The sequence below is a fragment of the Entelurus aequoreus genome, linkage group LG01 (genome assembly GCF_033978785.1).
Source record: "Entelurus aequoreus isolate RoL-2023_Sb linkage group LG01, RoL_Eaeq_v1.1, whole genome shotgun sequence".
Lineage (NCBI taxonomy): Eukaryota > Metazoa > Chordata > Actinopteri > Syngnathiformes > Syngnathidae > Entelurus > Entelurus aequoreus.
In genome coordinates this window covers 32,172,591-32,198,511 of record NC_084731.1, presented here as the reverse complement: position 1 = coordinate 32,198,511, position 25,921 = coordinate 32,172,591, and the positions used below count along the sequence as shown (strand labels likewise).

The 25,921-nt window shown below is 39.4% G+C and overlaps 1 protein-coding gene and 1 long non-coding RNA gene across 2 annotated transcripts in view; one reads left to right on the top strand and one right to left on the bottom strand.

The window, feature by feature from the left end:
• The window catches only part of LOC133650662 (uncharacterized), a 73,450-nt gene that overhangs the window by 23,794 nt on the left and 23,735 nt on the right, over positions 1–25,921 (bottom strand). Inside the window, exons 2-3 of the long non-coding RNA XR_009826272.1 lie at positions 15,216–15,318; positions 14,082–14,183 (exon numbers count right to left, since the gene is read on the bottom strand). This is a non-coding gene — a long non-coding RNA (uncharacterized LOC133650662). The remainder of the gene's footprint in view (positions 1–14,081; positions 14,184–15,215; positions 15,319–25,921) is intronic.
• The window catches only part of LOC133650634 (retinoic acid receptor gamma-A-like), a 75,120-nt gene continuing 52,722 nt past the window's right edge, over positions 3,524–25,921 (top strand). Inside the window, exons 1-2 of the mRNA XM_062048125.1 lie at positions 3,524–3,595; positions 5,855–6,148. Of these exons, the coding sequence (XP_061904109.1) occupies positions 3,532–3,595; positions 5,855–6,148 (358 nt within the window). The 5' untranslated portion in view covers positions 3,524–3,531. The remainder of the gene's footprint in view (positions 3,596–5,854; positions 6,149–25,921) is intronic.

Genomic DNA, 25,921 nt, shown 5'->3' with positions numbered 1-25,921 from the left:
GCACTTTCTTTGCGCCATGACGAGGGGAAGTTGTTTGGATTGGGTCATACAAGTAAATGCTTCACTTTCTTCATTTCAAAGTGCAATTCGTGGTCATTGACCTGATTTACTCATGCTGTCCACCAAATGGCAGTCAATTTGAAGCATTCAGATTGTCATTGATATTTAAAATTAATTTGAAAACACCCCATGTGGGTGAGGTCTGTATTCGAACTCATGATGTCTCGCAGGCCAAATTGAAGACGCTGCGTGCTGTAGTTTGAACACCCCTCCCTGCCTTATAAATTATTTGACAATTTAGTCAATATTCATGTATGAATTTCTCTTGTGCTGAAAGTGGCTTCATTTACTCCATTTGACTTGTTTCTCTTGGCGTCCCTCGACTCTTTATGTTTTTCAACCAGCGTGTAATGGGGACAAAAATAGTTCTGAACAAAGAAGCCACATTATAATACATTTTTAAGTGATCCAACTCTAGGGGGCGGGAAAAAAGTGCCCTTGACGTCAAGCGGTTAAATTCGGAGAGCGTCTGCGTGCATTGACTTCTACACGCGTGCATTTGTCGCCACTTGCATGTGTCGACGTCCCCGCTTACACGCTGGCATGCGCATGTTATTGTTTGTCCAATGTGGCATTCCACACATGTGCATTTAAATGACTGCCCACTTGGTCCAACCCGGTGTTTGACATTCTTTGATCGTCAAACAGTAAAGTTCTTTGTGGAAAATAGTTTGCAGGGACTCTCCCCAACTGGCCCTCGCGGTGAAGAAAAACCGCAGCGGAGCCGAGCAGCTACAGAAATATGTCAATATGGGAAATATGACTTTAAAAACAACATTGACTGTGCTGACTTTGTGTGGGTGTGTGTGCGCGTTTGTGTGTGTGAGAGAAAGTGCTGGGGAAGAAACAGCAAAATACTTTTACTGTAATGACAACCGTAATTTGTCATTCTCACATTACCAAGGACTGTTCTGTTATTAATGCTCATGATCTATGATGCTTTCCCGAGTGGTTTTTGCTCCCCCAAAAAAACATGCAACATAATTACATATAAAATGTTATTTATATATATTTAAGTATGTGCATATCAGTTTGAAAATTGTACAGATATAATGCAGCAACTTAAAATACATCATCTTTGGGTACATACAGGTTTTAGAGCAACATAAGTTGCCATCCAAGCAATGTCTTTTTCATGGACGCCCCTGCTTATTTCAGCAAGACAATACCAAGTCACATTCTGCATGTTACAACAGTGTGGCTTAATAGTAAAAGAGTGCGGCTACTAGACTGGCCTGCCTGTAGTCCAGACCTGTCTCTCATTGAAAATGTGTGGCGCATTATGAAGCGTAAAATACCACGATGGAGACCCTGGACTGTTGAACAACTTAAGCTGTACATCAAGCAAGAATGGGAAAGAATTCCACCTGAAAAGCTTCAAAAATTGGTCTCCTCAGTTCCCAAACGTTTACTGAGTGTTGTTAAAAGGAAAGGCCATGTAACACAGTGGTAAAATGCCCCTGTGCCAACTTTTTTGCAATATGTTGCTGCCATTAAATTTTAAGTTAATGATTATTTGCAAAAAAAAAAATTAAGTTTCTCAGTTCGCAGATTAAATATCTTGTCTTTCTCATTTTGCCAAAATCTTCATTAGCTTTGGACCCGCAATCACAGAGAAATTGTGACTTTTGTGTGAAGTATGTCATCTGTGGTGGCTGCCTCCAATGTATTTGTAATCACTGTATGTATCACTCATTAATAGGGTTGTACGGTGTACTGGTATTTGTATAGTACTGCAATACTAATGAATCATATTCGGTACTATACCGCCTTTAAAAAGTACCGGTCCCCCACCATTGGTGGATCTACACCTAACAGTCGATACTACTATGATTACATCGATATTTGTGGCATCACAACAAATATAAATTATGTTTATAAATTCAGGAAAATATGTCCCTGGACACATGAGGACTTTGAATGTGACCAATGTATGACCCTGTAACAACTTGGTATCGGATTGATACCCAAATTTGTGGTATCATCCAAAATTAATGTAAAGTATCCAAATAACACAAGAATGAATGAATATTACATTTTAACAGAAGTGTAGATAGAACATGTTAGAAGAGAAATTAAGCAGATATTAACAGTAAATGAACAAGTAGATTAATAATAAAATTTCTACCACTTGTCGTTAATAATTTTGACAAAATAATAGAATGGAAAATGACACAATATGGTACTGCGTATGTCAGCACACTTCTTTCCAGTGGATCTTGCGTGAGTGTCTGTAAGAAAAGCTTTCTGAACCTCAGTACAAGATAGAATCCAAGACTAGACCGCGAATATAAGACGTCGGAAAAATGACTTATACAATGACTTGTCTTATATTAGGGCCAACACTGTAATTGTCAGAAGCCTTGTTTATAATTTACACTCCAGTAATCATAGTAATTATAAAGTGCAGGGTAACTTTCACACAAGGCACCATATTTGGAGAAAAAAAAAATCCTGATCCGCACCTTTACCTGGATCAGCGCCATATTTGAATTATTTCCTTGACCCATGCTAGCTTGAAACAGCACATTAAATACTGCAAGTGCTTAGTAAACTTTAAAGGGGCTTAAACTATGCAAAACCAACGTTTTTTACTCGATGGTACTGCTTATGTGTATTTGGGATCTGCATAAGTCCCGAAAATGTGAAATCAAACGGTGGAGGCATTTCAGAGATATTTATGAAACAAACTTGCCTTCTTTTATACAAGCGGTCCGTTTAGAATTTGCTCCTTTTGTGACGTTTTTGCTATAAAGTATGTGACGTCAACGGATTATCCATATATGGTAGACATTTACCCAAACATCCTTGCGTGACTGAGCCAATTTATAAAATGGCTGTAAAACTGGCTGTGTTACATCATGTGGATGATGAAACCCAATGAAAGAAAAAGGTTCTGTTTGTTTGCTTTAACCAGCACATGTCACCACACTAACTTTTAGCCTCATCTGATGTAAAGAGTGCCGTACCTCTAATTTTTATCATTCGTGGCAATGTGCTTTCTACTTTGAGGAAGTAGTTTTAAATTTGGGGAAAAATTGGCCCTGCTTTAACCTCAGACCTTCACAAAAGGATGGATTTTCTGGGAAAACCCCCCCCCAAAAAACTACTTTTAATAGCGGGCTTGGTGACTACTATTTATGGCAATGGAGGAGTCAACGAAACAGTAAGTAATCACAATAGGTTAGAAATGTGTGAATAATACATTAGCAATGTTAGCTTGATTTGTTGTGTAGCTAGCCTAGCCTTCCAATGTGAGACAATAGCGTCACTGGCAAAATACAAAATAATCTGCCTATTTGGATTAGTGCCTACAATGTTTGGCAATGGACCAGTTAGTATTATAATTCGTTATGTTCGCGAGCCTTGCAAATGATTATGTAGCCAGTAGCATGGCTAACTGTTTACAAGTATTTGAAGCAGCAGTGTAGTTGAAGTATTAAAGAGGCCTTATTATGCAATACCAACTTTATGGCGGGCTGGGTGTCTACTATTTATGGCAATGGAGGAGACAATGAAATGCTACGTAATAACAGTAGGTTACAAATGTGTGAATAATACATTAGCAATGTTAGCTTGATTTTTTGTGTAGCTAGCATAGCCTTCTAATGTGAGACAATAGCATCACTGGCAAAATAAACAATAATCGGCCTAAAAACTACTTTTATTTGGATCAGTACCTACAATGTTTGGCAATGGATCAGTTAGTTTTATAATGTGTTATGTTCGCAAGCCTCGCGAATGATTATGTAGCCAGTAGCATGGCTAAATGTTTACATGGATTTGAAGCAGCAGTGCAGTTAAAGTATTAAAGAGGCCCTATTTTGCAAAACCAACTTTATGGCGGGCTGGGTGTCTACTATTTGTGGCAATGGAGGAGACAATGAAATGCTACGTAATAACAGTAGGTTAGAAATGTGTGAATAATATGTTAGCAATGTTAGCTCGATTTGTTGTGTAGCTAGCTTAGCCTTCTATCTGTACTGCAAAGTTCAAATTGGAATGACAATAAAAGGAAGTCTAAGACAATAGCATCATCGTCCTCTTTTAATTGGATCACTGCCTGTGCCTGTCAATGAATGGGTAAGTTCTATAATCTGTTGTTACATTTGCGATGTAGCTCGTAGCGTACCTTGTCATCTTAAGCCTCTATTTGTTGTTGTACAAAACATTTCTACCGAATGCTTATTGAGCAAGAGGGGTTTATTTGCATCTAACAACTCCGCCTCTCAAAACGAACCGTTTTAAAAGAGAGAAAAAAATAGCTTTAAATAGGTCTGTAAAACATTCTATGCAAACATTTTTTACCAAAGATGTTATGTAGACCACAAGGAAGTGCTTTAAATGCAGAAAAAAATATCAGGATATGACAAACCACAACAAGAAATAAGCAGATATTAACAGGAAATTAACAAGTAGAATAACAAGAGTCTTGAGAGGGGATAATATAATAGCAAATAATGTGCGCATTATGTATGCGTCACGTAAAGGGAGGGCGGGTCGTTCCATAATTTGTTGGTGTCGATACAATGGTATGATTGATATTAGAGTCAGAGACGAATCCCCTGGACACAGGATGACTTTCAGGGTAAAAAGCAAAACATTTCAGTGAGTAATAGTTTTTGAGTTATTGTGTACTTTGTTATGTTCAAAACATTGTATGCAATAAAGGAGAATACGTTTAAAGTGTTGATATAATTAAACTGTCAATAGTGCTCACCATAAATACATGTTCAGTGCATACATGTGAATGGTATCAGTGTTGTGCCACTAATGAATGATCAGTATTGGCAGCATTTATTGGATAATCCCTTTTGCAGCTTTCACCATTTTTTGAGGTTCGTGCCTGGACTTTGAAGAAGCAATGGATGTGGAGGATTGTATACACTGGATGTACTTTCTGTCACAGGAATGAGTCCTATAAAAACTTTCCAAACGGAGGTTTTGTGGATTGTTCAGAGTAAGTGATGCGTTGTTTTTGGACAGCAGCGGTGCCGTTATGCCTTTAAAAATGCGAAGACTGCAAGACGTTTTTACAACAAAGACGTGAAGTACATCGCATTAACAGCTACACCTCGGACCTCGGGTGTGTACGTGTGTGTGTGTTTCCTCCACATGTGGAAGAGTTCACATTAAAGCTGGTATGAGTTCACCTGCTTCAGTCACTCCAAAAGTCACTTTTTTTGTATCCCACTCTGCCTATTTTAAGATATTTTTTATGCTGAATCAGTAAAAAAAAAAAAAAAAAGAAGCTCTTTCACTTCAGTGGAAGACATTTGTATATTCAGATCTCCACCAGTGTGTGCGAGTGTTTGACTCGCATGCTGAAGCAGGCCCAAAACAACAAGACATTCTTTGGCTGAGTTGCATTTACCACAGCGCTACCACGGGGACTTAAGCCCCGCCCACTCGTGAAATGACTAAAAAGGGGGGTGAGGAAGAACCGAGAGGGGGCAGCCCTCGTATAACTTTTCCACCGGGTCATTGAGGCACAGCGGGAATCCAAAAAGACAGAAAAAGGTGGGACGCCACGGCAAAGCAAAAAACACTTCCTGTGCGTGCTGTTCTAAGCGAAGGGTTAATTTTACCCGTGTTGATGGCGTGCTGGCAGGGGGAACAGAGAGAGCCTTCATTATACAGTTGTGCTGATTGAAATCATATGGCCTTGCTTGAAATCACTACGCAGACGGCAGAAGAAGCCATTGCTGTGTTCTCTCTCTGACTTATGTGCTTTCAACGCTCGCTGTCCTCCGCTTCCTACGTCTAAATGCTCTTTCTCTTCCATCCTCTGCAGACCGCGAAGGGCGGGCCGTCCTCAGCATCCCTCCTGCCTCCCTGCATCCCAACCAGAGAGGGGCTGAATGGCACCAGCCCCTCTCGGCTTCAGCTATCGAGAAACGTCCGCTTCTTTGTGACACCATGGCAACCAACAGGGAGCACCAGCTGCGTCACATGGCCGGCTTCTCTCGCGCCATGTACCCCTTCCCCTTCAGCTCTATGAGGAGCCACTCGCCCTTTGACCTGCTGGCCAGCAGCAACCTGTTTGGTCGCTTTGGGGCGGACCTTCCTAAAGAGATGGCGGCGTTGTGTAAGTAAAATAAAAAATGTTGTGTATATTTGGCCAATGGGATGCTGGAAAGAGCAACATCAGCTGATTGCTTGTGCATTCTGGCACCTCAGTGAATACATTTAGGTACATTTAGGTGTCGTACCAAATTCTGGGCCCCAATCCCACCTTAACTCCAATGCCAATGCCCACACACTTGGTATGTTCACATACTAGGGTCGTACGGTATACCGGTATTAGTATAGTACCGCGATACTAATGAATCGGTATTATACCGACTCCGAAAAGTACCGGTCCGTCACCCCCCGCGTCCCCGTCGCCGTCACGTTGTGTCATTGCTGGTTTACGAGCAGACGAGCATGTTAGGCAGCGCACAATCACAGAGTACTTACAAACAGACACAGTGTGTAGACAGAAAAGGGAGAACGGACGCGTTTTGGCTTAAAAACTAACGATAAAGGTGAAGTTATAACACTGAAACGCCCACCGGAAGAGGTGCTTTAAGACATGGCTAGCTAGCTTGCGGCTAAAGTCCAGCCCCAGTCGGCAGTGTTTTAGCTACTTCTAAATCACTACTCCTCGCCTCCATGGCGACAAATAAAGTACGTTTCTTACAAGTATCATCCCTGCAGGACGAGGAATAGCTAAACATGCTTCACTACACACCGTAGCTCACCGGCGTCAAAATGTAAACAAACGCCATTGGTGGATCTACACCTAACATCCACTGTAATGATACCAAGTACTGGAGCGTATCTAGTCGATACTACTATGATTATATTTTTTGGCATCCCAACATCTTCTTTCGTTTTTTATTTATTTATATTATGTTTATAAACTAAGGAAATATGTCCAACAAGAGGACTTTGAATATGACCAATGTATGATCCTGTAACGACTTGGTACCGGATTGATCCCCAAATTTGTGGTATCATCCAAAACTAATGTAAAGTATTCAAATAACAGAAGAATAAATGATTATTACATTTTAACAGAAGTGTAGATAGAACATGTTAAAAGAGAAAATAAGCAGATATTAACAGTAAATGAACAAGTAGATTAATAATACATTTTCTACCACTTGCCCTTAATAATTTTGACAAAATAATAGAATGATAAATGACACAATATGTTACTGCATATGTCAGCAGCTAAATTAGGAGCCTTTGTTTCTAATAAAAGATAAGTTCTCTTTTATGTTCACTATTTTACTCAAGGACAAACTTGCAATAAGAAACATATGTTTAATGTACCCTTACATTTGGTTAAAATAAAGCTGATAATGCAATTTTTTGTGATCTCCTTTATTTAGAAAAGTATCGAAAAGTATCGAAATAATTTTGGTACCGGTACCAAAATATTAGTATCGGGACAACACTAACACACACTAAAAATTTAAATAAGATAATTATTAAATGGTTTTAGTTGAAACCAGCTTTTTAGAACACATGTAAAAACCTTAATTAGATTTTTGACTTTTTTTAAAATGTGATCAGCATATCTACAACATATGTTGATAACCCCCCTAAATTATTTGGGTTTATTGAAACAAAAACAATGTAATGTAATACCCAGTGGCCAGAAAATTATTTTAATCATTATTTACTTAAATATAATTATGAATCTGTCAAGTTTTCCCTTACTTCAGTGTAAAGTGGAGATTAGCTGATAGATATCAGTGGTTATTATCAGTGGATAATATGGATCTTAATGAATGATACATAATGATTATTATCATTATATCAATAATAGTGCACCTCTTGGTGGGTTAAGTCTGCTCCAGTCTTTAAAAACTAGTAACACCTCTGTTTGAAACTTTAACCGAGGGTCTTTGAATGCACCACAGTTGGGCAAGGAGATGCAACAGTGAAACTTGTACATAACTTTCTTCTATGCTGCCACATACACTGTAGATGTATTATATTTGCACCTTTATTCTCTCACCTCATCCTTGTTCCATAATGCTGGTGCTGTGTGTGAATGTTGAAAGGTGAGCTTTGATGACGTTACGACGTCTGTGTTGAGTGAAGTGTTCAAAATCAAGGTTTGCACTATCCAGGTGCAGCAAACCATTTTGTATTTTGACAAAGGGTGTAGATCATTTTAGACATTCTTAATTTAATGCAAGCAAACCTCATTATTGAACTTTTAAGGCTATGATTATTTTATATTAACATTTATGGTGACCTTTTTTTTTTCTTCAAATAAATTATATACATATTTAAATCATTTAAATTTACAAAAACCCAGGTACAACATCCCCATTTTGTCTTCAGCACTTCATCCCATTTCAGCAACCTTATTCTCATATTTTGCCAAGGTATACAATAGAAAACATAGTAAACTTATATATATGTTTAGAGTAGTCAGACTACCGCTTGTATTGCAGGAAATGTACCTAATCGCTGGCAGCACAAGTGAGTATCAAGATAATAGTGGCTATTGTCGTGCATGAGTGCTGCCGGTACTGGGGAGTTGCTGTTTAGTGTGATTCAACATGTATCTGACCTAATAGCTGTCTCTTTTAGTGGATAGTAAATATATGCTGTTATACAAGCTATACACTGATTACTCCTAAGTGTATCCAAGTTGAATTGCTGTCGAATGGCTACTTGGGAAGATACTGTATAATGGTGACTAAAATGTGGGTATTTAATTAGATACTGCAAGGACTATAGTAAGCACACAGTAGGTGAAGGCCACACAAATGTCGAGGACTGTGTAAAGCTCAGTGTATAAAATGAAAAAGCTACATGGTCAAGTGGATAAAAGGCTCTGACACAGTGATGAAATATCACTTTCCCTGATGATATGTCCTTTTGCAGTAATTATACCCTCACAAAAAGCTTACAGTGTATTTCACAACATGAATTCTATAGAGAATGATCCTAAATATGAAGAATCTTGTTTTGTGATTGATGTCAATTAAACGGCCTTGCACATGACACAGAGTGCAGGCCAATCGGCGCCTTCATGGCAAAGCATGAAGAGTTCCCTTTTTGAACTACAGGGGGTGCTGCTGCACTTTGACAAGTACCAAGGTCAACTGCCAAGTGGAAAAGTCCTACATTGCTTGATGGACTATTTAAACTTGATTGAGGTACGCTTGAGTCTAAAAACAGAATCAAAGCATAAAGGACAAAAGTAATATTCACATTTTAACAGTAAACTATTGGTATGTAGTACTGCTCATTGAAGAAGTACCAAAAGTCTGGACACATTACATACAATCAAACTTATTTATTATCGAAGCAAATTCAAGAACACATCTGTGGAAATGAGAAATTTTATATGGATTTATTATGCTTCTACATGAACACTATTCGTTGCACAATGTACTTGTACATCAAAACGCTGCTTGATTTCTTACCATATATTTTTTGTGTCGTACACAAACCGACGGACGTGACAGTGGATGTCTTCCATACTCCAACCTGTAGTTTTGCCAAGTCTGCGTATCCTATTTTGTTTCAACAAACTACTACCATACATACATCATGTGCCCTTTTTTGAGGAGGAGGTGACATTTTTATGGGTTTATTTTACAAAGGGTTCCTCATTAATGCAATTTGATTAAAAACATTTAACAATTACAGACAAACCTAATTGACATCATCAATTGGTGTTGTAATACATTTTTTAATTGTAAAGACACTTTGAGGAGTCCACTGAATGGTGCAATTAAAAAATTAAAAAATTAAAAAGTGTATTAGTGCTTAATTATGATTAATCACAGGATATTATTCACTTGCATAATTTAAATTAACATAAAAAGACCCCCAATAGAATGTACAAGATATATAAATATATATATATATATAGTGGTTAGAGTGTCCGCCCTGAGATCGGTAGGTTGGAGTTCAAATCCCAGCCGAGTCATACCAAAGACTATAAAAATGGGACCCATTACCTCCCTGCTTGGCACTCAGCATCAAGGGTTGGAGTTGGGGGTTAAATCACCAAAATGATTCCCGGGCGCGGCGCCGCTGCTGCCCACTGCTCCCCAAGGTGATGGGTCAAATGCAGAGGACAAATTTCAGCACATCTAGTGTGTGTGTGACAATCATTGGTACTTTAATCTTAATCTTTATTATATATATATATATATATATATATATATATATATATATATATATATATATATATATATATATATATATATATATATATATATATATATATATATATATATATATATATATATATATATATATATATATATATACATATATATATATACACACACATACACATACATACATATACCGTAGTTTTCGGAGTATAAGTCGCACCGGCCGAAAATGCTTAATAAAGAAGGGGAAAAACATATATAAGTCGCACTGGAGTATAAGTCGCATTTTTGGGGGAAATTTATTTGATAAAACCCAACACCAAGAATAGACATTTGAAAGGCAATTTAAAATAAATAAAGAATAGTGAACAACAGGCTGAATAAGTGTACGTTATATGACGCATAAATAACCAGCTGAGAACGTGCCTGGTATGTTAACGTAACATATTATGGTAAGAGTCATTCAAATAACTATAACATATAGAACATGCTATACGTTTACCAAACAATCTGTCACTCCTAATCGCTAAATCCGATGAAATCTTATACGTCTAGTCTCTTATGTGAATTAGCTAAATAATATTTTATATTTTACGGTAATGTGTTAATAATTTCACACATAAGTCGCTCCTGAGTATAAGTCGCACCCCCTGCCAAACTATGAAAAAAACTGCGACTTATAGTCCGAAAAATACGGTATATACACATATATATATATATACACCCATCCATCCATCCATTTCCTACCGCCTGTCCCTCTCGGAGTCGCATATACATTTATATATAGCTGTAAAAATTAAAGCATTAACTCATGTGATTAATTACAAAAAAAGTATTGCATTAATCATGTACACACTTAGATTAATCATGCAATTTAGTTTGACCTTCTACCTTAACCGCTGTACGGTCAGTGATCAGATCAATGCATGGGTCAGTACAAAAATGAGTGAAGAGACTTCGACTGTTGTGTTCGCTGGCAAATTTCACTCCAAAATACAGCCTGAATAAAATAAGATAAAGCTTTTACCAAGTTTTGTGCAAATAAATGACATGCATTCAAGTAAAACATTAAAACACACTCCTGGATGACATTCTGACAATAAAAGTGCATTTGTGTACAAATATTGGGGTCTTCTTTATGCTAATTTAATCATTCAAGCAAGTAAATCACCTCTGATTAATCATGATTTAATTCAAATTCCAAAATGTTTTTTTCGTCGACAGAAAAACACTAACATTACAGCATAAAAGTACATATTTTTATTATATTGTTGTGTGGGATGTTAGTAAAGGTTTAATCAAGTAAATTAGTCAAGAGAGTAATGGTGGTTATGAAAAACACTAACCTTATGACAGATTTATGATTTTGAAGTAGGCTGTTAATTTTTTTTGGCGACACCCAGTGGTCACAATAATTCATTTATTTAAGCTTATGACGCAAGAAGTTGAATGATGCGGACATGTTTGTTACTGGATACTTTGTAATATAACATACTTTTAATATACTTTTTGTTATTTTTTATTATTCGGTACTTGATTATATTGATAAATGTCGTGTTTTAGACTGCAATATTGTTCAATTGCGGACACTTATTGTGTGTGTCTAGCTTGTGTGCTACTGTATGCTTAGCTGTTGTGTTCTGTGTGTTTTGTAGATGACTTCGCTATTATACAAGAAAAGACCGACTGTATGTTGATTGGAAGACATACAATACATATATATATATATATATATATATATATATATATATATATATATATATATATATATATATATATATATATATATATATATATATATATATATATATATATATATATATATATATATATATATATATACTGTATACATACACACTGTATATATATGTACTGTATGTGTATACATATACGTATATACTGTATGTATGTATGCATATATGTATGTGCATAATGTATGTATGTACATGTATATGTATATGTGTGTGTATGTACATTTACGTGTACATATGTATGCATATATGTACGTGTATATATGTATGTATGTAGATATATGTATGTATGTAGATGTGTGTATATGTGTGTGTATATATATATATATATATATATATATATATATATATATATATATATATATATATATATATATATATATATATATATATATATATATATATATATATATATATATATATATATATATATATATATTATTGGCCTCTTTCTGTCTTAAAAGACAATAGACTTTGGATCGAAATTATTTAGCTAAGTTTCTTTTTCATAACGGGATACAAATTACTTAACAGCTAGTTGATTTTAATGTGAATTTTGATTACAGCACCTGTTGTGGCTGTTATAGCCAAATCATTGAGAGACAGTTTCTGTTGCAATTGCTGCAGATGTAGCCTGTTTCTGGCTGTGGTGCTATCAACTGTCTTTGCTTTCTACTTTCTTCAAGCCGGTCCTCTCTACTCCTCTCACTTGTTTGGATGCTAGCAATAACGGTGAGCCTCTATCAGCTGCGGTCTGTAGCTAGGGCATCTCAGTTTGTCGGGTCGATATTTCCTGCCTTTCCATCACGTTTACACACATCTTTATAATAAAGTACAGGTCTTCCTGCAGACCTGGAGCCAGTTGCAAGCTCACTGTCCTGTGTGCGAGTGACATGGCCGAGCCAGCGCTTGTGTCTTTGTGTTAGCAAAGCATGTATGCTTGGTATACCTGCCTGTACCAGAACTTCTTTGTTATAGGCCAAAAGTTTGGACATACCTTCTCATTCAATGCATTTTCTTTATTTTCATGACTATTTACATTGTAGATTGTCACTGAAGGCATCAAAACTCTGAATGAACACATGAGGAGTTATGTACTTAACAAAAAAAAGGTGAAATAACTGAAAACATTTTTTATATTCTAGTTTCTTCAAAATAGTCTGATTACTTATTCACACACTATTAGCAGTCTCTCGATGAGCTTCAAGAGGTAGTCACCTGAAATGGTTTTCACTTCACAGGTGTGTTTGATGCTCATCGAGAGAATGCCAAGAGTGTGCAAAGCAGTATTCAGAGCAAAGGGTGGCTATTTTGAAGAAACTAGAACATAAAACATGTTTTCAGTTATTTCTCCTTTTTTTGTTAAGTACATAACTTCACATGTGTTCATTCATAGTTTTGATGCCTTCAGTGACAATCTACAATGTAAACAGTCATGAAAATAAAGAAAACGCATTGAATGAGGAGAAGGTGTGTCCAACCGTTCAAAAGTTTGGGGTCACCCAAACAATTTTGTGGAATAGCCTTCAATTCTAAGAACAACAATAGACTGTCGAGTTTCAGATGAAAGTTCTCTTTTTCTGGCCATTTTGAGCGTTTAATTGACCCCACAAAAGTGATGCTCCAGAAACTCAATCTGCTCAAAGGAAGGTCAGTTTTGTAGCTTCTGTAACGAGCTCAACTGTTTTCAGATGTGTGAACATGATTGCACAAGGGTTTTCTAATCATCAATTAGCCTTCTGAGCCAATGAGCAAACACATTGTACCATTAGAACACTGGAGTGATAGTTGCTGGAAATGGGCCTCTATACACCTACCGTAGGTAGTGTATATATATATATATATATATATATATATATATATATATATATATATATATATATATATATATATATATATATATATATATATATATATATATATATATATATATATATATATATATATATATATATATATATATATATATATATATATATATGCATACATACATACATACAGTATATACACATACATACATATATATATATATATATATATATATATATATATATATATATATATATATATATATATATATATATACACTATCTATATTGCCAAAAGTATTTGGCCACCTGCCTTTACTCACTTATGAACTTGAAGTGCCATCCCATGGAATTGTCCAAAAAGTTTTGGTATCCTGGAGCAATCAAAGTTCCTTTCACTGGAACTAAGAGGCCAAGCCCAACTCCTGGAAAACAACCCCAAACCATAATTCCTCCTCCACCAAATTTCACACTCTGCACATTGCAGTCCAAAATGTACCGTTCTCCTGGCAACCTCCAAACCCAGACTCGTCCATCAGATTGCCAGATGGAAAAGCATGACTCATCAGTCCAGAGAAGGCTTCTCCACTGCTCTAGAGTCCAGTGACGACGTGCTTTACACCACTGCATCCAACGCTTTGCATTGGACTTGGTGATGTATGGCTTAGATGCAGCTGCTCGGCCATGGAAACCCATTCCATGAAGCTCTCTGCGTACTGTACGTGGGCTAATTGGAAGGTGACATGAAGTTTGGAGCTCTGTAGCAACTGACTGTGCAGAAAGTCTTTGCACTATGCGCTTCAGCATCCGCTGACCCCTCTCTGTCAGTTTACGTGGCCTACCACTTGGTGGCTGAGTTGCTGTTGTTCCCAAACTCTTCACTTTTCTTATAATAAAGTTGACTTTGGAATATTTAGGCGCAAGGAAATTTCACGACTGGATTTGTTGCAAAGGTGGCATCCTATGACAGTTCAACGCTGGAAATCACTGAGAGCGGCCCATTCTTTCACAAATGTTTATAGAAACCGTCTCCATGCCTAAGTGCTTGATTTCATACAACGGGCCAAGTGATTAGGACACCTGATTCTCATCATTTAGATGTGTGGCCAAACACTTTTGGCAATATAGTGTATATGTGTATATGTGTATATGTGTATATGTATATATATATATAATATATATATATACATATATATATATATAATTTATATATATATGTGTATATATATTATTAACACACACACACATTTTTCACAATAATGGTGATGCACACAATGCACATACATGCACAGTCAGGATACACTATATGCAAAAAATGTCATTTCTATGTCTTTTTTTGTCACAGTCTTATGCCAAAAGCCATGCTCATTGTGACTGCTAGCCTAAAATTGTCCAATATTTACTGTCCCGGTTATAAATAGACACGTGTACGGTATGTAAGTGTAACTGACACCAACCTGAGTGTTGCTCCTACATTTGCCTGCTGCAGTCAGTCTGAAGTCAAGTCCCGGCCAGCTGCATAATTGTAGCCACATTGCAGGCCTCCCTGTGGGGATGGAGCTGCAAAAAGAACAAGGCAGCACTGAGGTGATAGCTAGTGCACCGTCCAAATCAAACATTTTGCATGGCACATTTTTTGCGCCACTATGCTGTGAAATGTACATCGAAAGTGTAGACGCATGCAGAACAGGCTTGTAAATATGTGTGTGTGCGTGTGTGTGTCATTGTGCAAGTTCCCTGAACAGCTGTTATCAGATCTGCAGTGGTGTTGCCGAGCCTATAGCAGCATACATTTCACTATGATGACTAGCGCGCACCGTGTGATTACATCTCTACATGTTGCTTCTGATACTTAGGCGTACATGAAACAGATGTGTGGACACATTAAGTTAATCCTTTAAGATCAGAAAATTGTAATTGGTATTAAGAGAATGCGATCAAGATCTTCGTCGAAACACAGCACAAGAATGTACAGTACTGTGCAAAAGTTTTGCTTTTATTGCTTTTGGGGGACAGGGTACCAAGGACTAATCAAGTCAATTTTGGTGTATTTTGTGTTAGAATATACTTAAAAAAAAAAAAAAAATCTGCAATGTTGTGAAGCCGCAATATTTGAAGCGTGATGTGGCGAGGGACGCTAATGAGCTGTGTAGTTTGTGTGTGTCTCCAAGACACTTATCCACCTTCTACAAATATAATGTAGGGCTGCAACTAACGATTAATTTGATAATCGATTAATCTGTCGATTATTGCTTCGATTAATCGATTAATAATCGGATAAAAGAGACAAATTACATTTCTATCCTTTCCAGTATTTCATTGAAAAAAAACAGCATACTGGCACCATACTTATTTTGATTATTGTTTCTCAGCTTTTGTACATGTTGCAGTTTATAAATAAAGGTTTATAAAAAAATAAAAAAATTAATAAAATTTTTTTTTACAAAAAAATAATAATAATTGCCTCTGCGCATGCGCATAGCATAGATCCAACAAATCGATGACTAAATTAATCGCCAACTATTTTTATAATTGATTTTAATCGATTAGTTGTTGCAGCCCTAATATAATGTAACAACAAATAAATAAATTATAATGTAACAACAAATATCACAAACATCTAGGTACAGCTGTATCTATTTAATATTTTAGCAATCGAGCATTGATTAGTTTGTTCGATTAATCAAGTAATCAGATAAAACACACTTTATAGCCTCAATGCGTATTTTAGGGAATAGTTGAAATAAACAACAATTTTTATGCCTGCCATAATCTCCTTTTTTTTTTTAAATAAATGCACAGCAACAAAATTACCCTTTCATTTGTGGGCAGTAATACAAAATTAAAAAAAACTTTCCGCTATTCGCCTCCCACAGATCACTGCGCCCACATACCACCGCTTTAATGTGCAGTCTATTGCAGCGACTCTGCAGAAACCATGTCCACACATTTAAAGTCCCAGAGTTTAAGGCAGGGGTCGGTAACCCAAAATGTTAAAAGAGCCATATTGTACCAAAAATACAAAAACAAATATGTCTGGAGCTGCAAAAATTAAAAAGCCTTCTATAAGTGATATAATGAAGGCAACACATGTAGTAAGTGTCTATATTAGCTATAATAGCCTACTATCAAAATGACTATGTGTTTCAGGCTGACACAAATCTTCGTTGACAGAAATGTTAAAATGTAATATTTATTCTACCCATTTTTACAACATTGGAAAACATAAGTAAAACACAGGCTTCACAGAGGGTGAGATAACTCCTCTAAATTACTAGCTTAGAATGGCCAAAGGTATAGATGTGTGTGTCCAAGTTAAAGGAAATGGCAGGCTGTCTTCTTCTAATGGATTTATAACAATCTTGTCACAACTTGGTCCTTGGGTTTTCTTTCTCCGGAAGGCAACGGAAAATTGGCGCGGGCAAGACGTGAATTTAAATACATGATTTATTTTAACACTAATATACTACAAAAAAAGGAAGCAAACAAAAGGCACGCACAATGGCGGAAGTACAAAAACTTGGCTATGTAAACAAAACTTGCACAAAGGCAGAAACTATGAACAATGAAACAAAAACACTAACTGTGGCATTAATAAACAAAAACTTACTTGGCATGAGAAAAAGCATGAAAAAGAGCAGCATGGATCATCAGCATGAGGGTGAACAGAGTGGCAGGAGTGTGAATGTGATGTCGCCAGAAAGACCAACAGAAAATGAAAAGCTTAAATAACACAGACATGATTAACAACAGGTGTGTGAGTCAAAATGTGAAACAGGTGCGTGACAGGACAGGTGAAAACTAATGAGTTGCTATGGAAACAAACAAACAAGGAAGTGCAACCAGGAACTAAAAAGAGTCCAAAAAACAAACAACACATGGCCAAAACAAAAACATGATCAACAGACATGACAAATCTATGCAAGCTGGCTTACGTTTGCTGTGGTCTATAACGGCACACAAACAACTATCAGAATGCAAGCAATATTACATATAGTTAATATGTCATGAGACATACAGATATAAATTAAATACACAGAGGACATAGGAAATTAAATGAGCTCAAATATACCTATAAGTGAGGCATAATGATGCAATACCTACTTACAACTAGCCTAAATAGCATGTTAGCATCGATTAGCTTGCAGTCATACAGTGACCAAATATGCTTGATTAGCACTCCCACAAATCAATAACATTAACAAAGCTCACCTTTGTGAATTCACACACAGTATAAAACGTTTGGTGAACAAAATGAGACAAAGAAGGAGGGGCATAAAATATGTCTTTCTCTGGCATTGTTGAAGAAAGTTATACATGTAAAAAAACTACGGTGAGTTCAAGGACCGCCAAAATCAGTAAGATATTGATTGATTGATTGAAACTTTTATTAGTAGATTGCACAGTTCGGTGAATATTTCGTACAATTGACCACTAAATGGTAACACCCGAATAAGTTTTTCAACTTGTTTAAGTCGGGGTCCACGTAAATCAATTCATGGTAGATAAAACGGCGCTCGCCAAATACTCTCATCAGAGAATCATGTTTAATATCAACAGTGAGATTTCTAACAATTAGGGCGGTTTGTGTCATGTTGTCCTCCTATAGAAACCATATTAAAACAAAAATATATTTTCCCCTTTTTCTATTTTCATTCTTTTTTGAAAAAGCTGCAGGGAGACACTAGGGCGGCGCTAAAGAGCCGCAGGTTGCAGACCCCTGGTTTAAGGCGTCATTTTAAGATGTGTAGCGAAGCCTGCTGTATATTATTGGATGCGTTACTGTTTGAGTTCGAACCATCATCATGAAAGACGTCGCGCTAAACATCAACGTAAGTCACAACTTTTCCATTCAGCGAGCTTTGAAATTACGACATTTTGCTAACTTGCAAAAAAACAGTTGGAACATCAAATACTGCAGAGGTCGTGAGACATAATCTGTGGAAATCTATGTCTCCCGTCTATTATAAACTTAAGTCTGTATCATAAGCAAAGTCAAACTAGCATGGCTACTATAGCTACATTTTTCAGTTGAGCATTATGTAAGGGTTACAATATTTACTATACTGAACATCATTAAAAAGTCATGTTAAGGGTGTTGAGGTTAGAAAATGTTGGCTATCACTAAGCAGAATATGAATATTTGATATGAAGCATGCTCTTTCAATGCACGTAGCTTTTCAGCCAATCTGAAGTCATTCATGTTTTGATGAATTGTGACACCGGGTTCTCTCCACGGGCGCGCTTGGTTCATCGCTCAGCGGTACGAGGATCCAGTACGTGCTTGACGGCTGCTGTCTTTTTACATGCTAATTGCTGGCAAGGTCCCGCTCTGCTTGTTTGAAATGTTTCTCTGAGGCTTTCCCTGCTGACCACACGGCCCGTTCCTCCACATCAAATAAAGCTGCAGTGATCTCTCATTATTTTGCTAATTAATCTGCGTGAGTCTCTCCCTGGTGAGGTGTGCACCACATCAAACGCTCCCTGCCCGCCTATTCGCTTATATCCTCTTTTTTCATTTCCATAATAGTAGCTGCAATTAGCAAAAACACATAAGGAGCGACTTTGTTATGCACCCACAGCAAATTTGTCATGTGATCTGTTGTGTAATGCTGTGTCGACATTTATTTCTCTATCATTTATTTATTTATTTTGTCAAATCAGGGGTGTCATAACTGTAGCCTAACAGGCCTTTTTTCATGGCCAGCAGCTAATTTTTTTATTGGCCGACATTATAGTCTAAAAATAGAATTAAATGCGGCAAAGCTGGGTGATTATATGATGTGATCAGTTGTGAGCATATTAACTCGATCAATGTCCGTGACAACAGCCAATCAGACCGGACCTTTTCTCGCACACCAAGCCAATGTAAAAGGTATGTAGAACACAACAAATGTCTTTGATCATATGAACAATTACCACCCAAGCAATGGTAGGGAAAATGTGAGCAGAGTTTTGCAGATTGATACTGCTGCTAACACACGTAGCATATTAGCTCTTTAATATATAATATCTTTAATATCTTTAACTGGAAACTATCCTTGTTATTAAAGGTTAAGCACATTCGAAAGTAACGATGACGTTAACAGTGTATGTAATACCATCCATCCATCCATCCATCTTCTTCCGCTTAGCCGAGGTCGGGTCGCGGGGGCAGCAGCCTAAGCAAGGAAGCCCAGACTTTCCTCTCCCCAGCCACTTCGTCCAGCTCTTCCCGGGGGATACCGAGGCGTTCCCAGGCCAGCCGGGAGACATAGTCTTCCCACCGTGTCCTGGGTCTTCCCCGTGGCCTCCTACCGGTCAGACATGCCCTAAACACCTCCCCAGGGAGGCATTCGGGTGGCATCCTGACCAGATGCCCGAACCACCTCATCTGGCTCCTCTCGATGTGGAGGAGCAGCGACTTTACTTTGAGCTCCCCCCGGATGGCAGAGCTTCTCACCCTATCTCTAAGGGAGAGCCCCGCCACCCGGCGGAGGAAACTCATTTTGGCCGCTTGTACCCGTGATCTTGTCCTTTCGGTCATAACCCAAAGCTCATGACCATAGGTGAGGATGGGAACGTAGATCGACCGGTAAATTGAGAGCTTTGCCTTCCGGCTCAGCTCCTTCTTCACCACAACGGATCGATACAGCGTCCGCATTACTGAAGACGCCGCACCGATCCGCCTGTCGATCTCACGATCCACTCTTCCCTCACTCGTGAACAAGACTCCGAGGTACTTGAACTCCTCCACTTGAGGCAGGGTCTCCTCCCCAACCCGGAGATGGCACTCCACCCTTTTCCATGCGAGAACTATGGACTCGGACTTGGAGGTGCTGATTCTCATCCCAGTCGCTTCACACTCGGCTGCGAACCGATCCAGTGAGAGCTGAAGATCCTGGCCAGATGAAGCCATCAGGACCACATCATCTGCAAAAAGCGGAGACCTAATCCTGCAGCCACCAAACCGGATGTCAAAGCAAGTTATCCATCAGTTAGTAAAACATATACATGTTGCCAGCATTCCTGTTCTGTAACCCTGTACACTGTTTGTTTGTCTAATCTTGAACGGGTTTGTGCTGAAAACATAGTTTCGTTGTACTTGTGCAATGACAATAAAGTCCTATCCTATCCTATCCTATTGCAAATTAATTGTGTAACAAGGCTATTATATGTTTATAATGACATATATTCACTGTTACAAGCGTCCCTCTAAGGCAGGGGTGGGCAATTAATTTTTACCGGGGGCCGCATGAGCTACCCGAGCACTGCTGGAGGGCCACATCGACAATATTTCAATTAAATTTTGCTCAATATTATTTTTGATATATACCGTAAGATAAATAATAATAATAATAATAATAATAGTAATACTTCAACATAGTGTGTGTAACAGCATTCCATGACTAATATATATAAATTAACATTAATAATAAATGACAGTAAAATAAGCACACGTATGACTGAGGAGTCATAGTGTAACTTTGTGTGGTGTTTGAGTTGTCCGACTTTTTGTGTGGCCTTAAACGCACCAGTGGTTTAGTGCTATGCGTGTTGGTGACAGATGACAAGTTGGTTTTGGCCTGGTTTGTACGGCAGAAAATGACTAGTTTTTCGAGATAGAATTGTTTTACTCATGTTTTTGGTGTGGTTATGTCCGAATATAAACAGTTTTGCTCAATAAAGTGATCGATATAATTCCTGTCCTCGAAGCATCTCGATAGACGTTACAATAATTGAACGGTGTTCAATTGAACGGTGTTGACGAACACCGTTAGGGCCGCTGGTTGTCACTGTCACTCAAAGTTGCATTGCAAAATTCCATAGAATAAATATGTTTATTTTGTTTAGAATTCAGATGGGATTTGATTTGGTGCGCGGCATATATTTGCTGCGCGCAGCGGACGCTAGAGCAGTGCGCAATTGCGCAGGCACGCACCTTAGGTGAGGGGACGTTGCTTTGCAGTTCATGTGTTGTTGAAAACACGCCATTCCTCATCAACTTTTCTCTTTTTGGCGTCTCGGGTGTAAACCGTGCATCACTTGTCGCTGCATGTGCACCTTCACTCGCAGGTTACACACGGACACACGCCCATAAATAATACTTTTCAAAATAAAAGCAGCACAGTTGTATTGCGCGCAGGACATAGATGTTTTTTCAACTTTATTTTGTAATTGCAGTTGTTCACATTCACTCACAATCACGCATACGTCCACACGGAAGTAATACAAATAACGATTTTCAAAACAAAAGCAGCACCGTTGTATTGCACACTCGACATAGATACTTTTTAAAATTTATTTTGTAATTTATAATTGGCCTCACGCGGGCCGGACAGGGACGCACAAAGGGCCGGATGCGGCCCGCGGGCCGCAGAATGCCCAGGTCTGCTCTAAGGGCAGCCATAATTGCGATGTTGCCCTCAATAAAATTAGCTTTTACATTACAGGGACTTTGTGTGTTTATTGATATCGAACATTTACCATAACAACACAGACACAACCATGCAGCACCCAATACACAGCAACGTGTTGATTTTCAAAGGTTAAATGAATGCCGTGTGCCTCTTTACTAGTCCCATCTTGTTCCTCGTGTGTGTGTGTGCGTGCTTATGTGTTCAGATGCACAATTGTGTGTATGCTTGAACTGAGTGCCTGTGATGACAGACGCAAAGAAAAACACACAAGTCCCACACTCTGCTTCAAGTTACTCACATCACAACACACACACACACACACACACACACACACACACACACACACACACACACACACACACACACACACACACACACACACACACACACAATCACACAGAGGTATTTCCACTGCCACTCTGTAGGCTGCACATTCCAACATTCATGAACGCCTCGCTCCTCACTTTTTGTGACTTATTTTTTGCGCTGGCTGATGGCCGCAGTGAGACTTTGTGCAAATATCTGTGGCCAAGCTGCAGGAACTTCTAGTAGATAGAAGAGAGAGAGAGCGAGAGGGAGAGAGAGAGGGGCCATTGTTCAGCTGTGTGTGTTTGTGTCAGACATGACGAGGGGATGAATAGCTGAAGAACCTGATTGTGAACACTTGTAATGTGAAACGGACAGTTTGGGAGTTTTTAAGCCCTTTAGAACCAAGAACTATTTGTGTGTTAAAAGGGGAACTGCTCTTTTTTTTGGAATTTTGCCTATCATTCATGATGCTCTTGTGAGACAAGAACATATACATTTTTCCTGTTTTTTTCATTATAACTCGTAAAATGTGGCAAGTTCGAGGTGGCTAATAAAGTACTCCAATGAGCCCATAAGCCCTCTAAAAACACATCCAAAAACTTCCAACAATACTCCATTTATCTGGCGTGACCTGAATATCAACTAAGTATTAGCGATATTGTTATTATAAGCCGTAACGCAGACAAACTACTTTTAGTGGCACTGAGATCACAGAGAGGTTACTAGCTTATCATGGAGCTATTGACATGCTGAGCTGCTGCATCGCCTCTGAGTTGGTAAAAGTTCATTCTAGATTATAAAACATGCCTCTCTCTCACTTGTATGGTAGAAAGATGTGGCCATAAACCCAGAAGTTGGTCAACTTTGCCATTCCAGTTGAACCATGAGATTAAAGTTAAGTTAAAGTTAAAGTACCAATGATTGTCACACACACACACTAGGTGTGGTGAAATGTGTCCTCTGCATTTGACCCATCCCCTTGATCACCCCCTGGGAGGTGAGGGGAGCAGTGGGCAGCAGCGGTGCCGCGCCCGGGAATCATTTTTGGTGATGGCGAGAAATACACCTTTTTTTAACCTGTGTGAGGATTGATTATTTCTTCATCTAAACGGGAAGATATGAACATCTGATCATCATCATCCTAGGAGGTGATAGCAGATATTGTACAGTAAGTGATTGTTTTATTATGTTCGTAGTTTGTATTTCTTGTTTAGCACTTAGCAATAATGCTACATGATACTTTGTGTTTCACTAAAACTTAAAGGCCTACTTAAAGTTCATACAGCACATATATTTCACCAAAGTCCCCAAAGTTACGTACGTGACATGCACATAGCGGCACGCACGTACGGGCAAGCGATCAAATGTTTGGAAGCCGCAGCTGCGTACTCACGGTACCGCGTCTGCGCATCCAACTCAAAGTCCTCCTGGTAAGAGTCTCTGTTGTCCCAGTTCTCCACAGGCCAATGGTAAAGCTTGACTGTCATCTTTCGGGAATGTAAACAATGAAACACCGGCTACGTGTTTGTGTTGCTGCAGCCGGCCGCTAATACACCGCTTCCCACCTACAGCTTTCTTCTTTGCTGTCTCCATTGTTCATTGAACAAATTGCAAAAGATTCACCAACACAGATGTCCAGAATACTGTGGAATTTTGCGATGAAAACAGACGACTAAATAGCTGGCCACAATGCTGTCCCAAAATGTCCTCTACAATCCGTGACGTCACGCGCAGGCGTCATCATACAGAGATGTTTTCAGCAGGATATTTTGCGGGAAATTTAAAATTCCACTTTAGTAATCTAACCCGGCCGTATTGGCATGTGTTGCAATGTTAAGATTTCCATCCATCCATCCATCCATCTTCTTCCGCTTATCCAAGGTTGGGTCGCGGGGGCAGCAGCCTAAGCAGGGAAACCCAGACTTCCCTCTCCCCAGCCACTTTGTCCAGCTCCTCCCAGGGGATACCGAGGCGTTCCCAGGCCAGTCGGGAGACATAGTCTTCCCAACGTGTCCTGGGTCTTCCCCTTGGCCTCCTACCGGTCGGACGTGCCCTAAACACCTCCCTAGGGAGGCGTTCGGGTGGCATCCTGACCAGATGCCCGAACCACCTCATCTGGCTCCTCTCGATGTGGAGGAGCAGCGGCTTTACTTTGAGCTCCCCCTGGATGGCAGAGCTTCTCACCCTATCTCTAAGGGAGAGCCCCGCCACCCGGCGGAGGAAACTCATTTCGGCCGCTTGTACCCGTGATCTTGTCCTTTCGGTCATAACCCAAAGCTCATGACCATAGGTGAGGATGGGAACGTAGATCGACCGGTAAATTGAGAGCTTTGCCTTCCGGCTCAGCTCCTTCTTCACCACAACGGATCGATACAGCGTCCGCATTACTGAAGACGCAGCACCGATCCGCCTATCGATCTCACGATCCACTCTTCCCTCACTCGTGAACAAGACTCCGAGGTACTTGAACTCCTCCACTTGGGGCAGGGTCTCCTCCCCAACCCGGAGATGGCACTCCATCTTTTTCCGGGCGAGAACCATGGACTCGGACTTGGAGGTGCTGATTCTCATCCCAGTCGCTTCACACTCAGCTGCGAACCGATCCAGTGAGAGCTGAAGATCCTGGCCAGATGAAGCCATCAGGACCACATCATCTGCAAAAAGCAGAGACCTAATCCTGCAGCCACCAAACCAGATCCCCTCAACGCCTTGACTGCGCCTAGAAATTCTGTCCATAAAAGTTATGAACAGAATCGGTGACAAAGGGCAGCCTTGGCGGAGTCCAACCCTCACTGGAAACGTGTCCGACTTACTGCCGGCAATGCGGACCAAACTCTGGCACTGATCATACAGGTAGCGGACCGCCACAATCAGACAGTCCGATACCCCATATTCTCTGAGCACTCCCCACAGGACTTCCCGAGGGACACGGTCGAATGCCTTCTCCAAGTCCACAAAACACATGTAGACTGGTTGGGCAAACTCCCATGCACCCTCAAGGACCCTGCCGAGAGTATAGAGCTGGTCCACAGTTCCACGACCAGGACGAAAACCACACTGTTCCTCCTGAATCCGAGGTTCGACTATCCGGCGTAGCCTCCTCTCCAGCACACCTGAATAGACCTTACCGGGAAGGCTGAGGAGTGTGATCCCACGATAGTTAGAACACACCCTCCGGTTCCCCTTCTTAAAGAGAGGAACCACCACCCCGGTCTGCCAATCCAGAGGTACCTTCCCCGATGTCCACGCGATGCTGCAGAGTCTTGTCAACCAAGACAGCCCCACAGCATCCAGAGCCTTAAGGAACTCCGGGCGGATCTCATCCACCCCCGGGGCCTTGCCACCGAGGAGCTTTTTAACTACCTCAGCAACCTCAGCCCCAGAAATAGGAGAGCCCACCACAGATTCCCCAGGCACTGCTTCCTCATAGGAAGACGTGTTGGTGGGATTGAGGA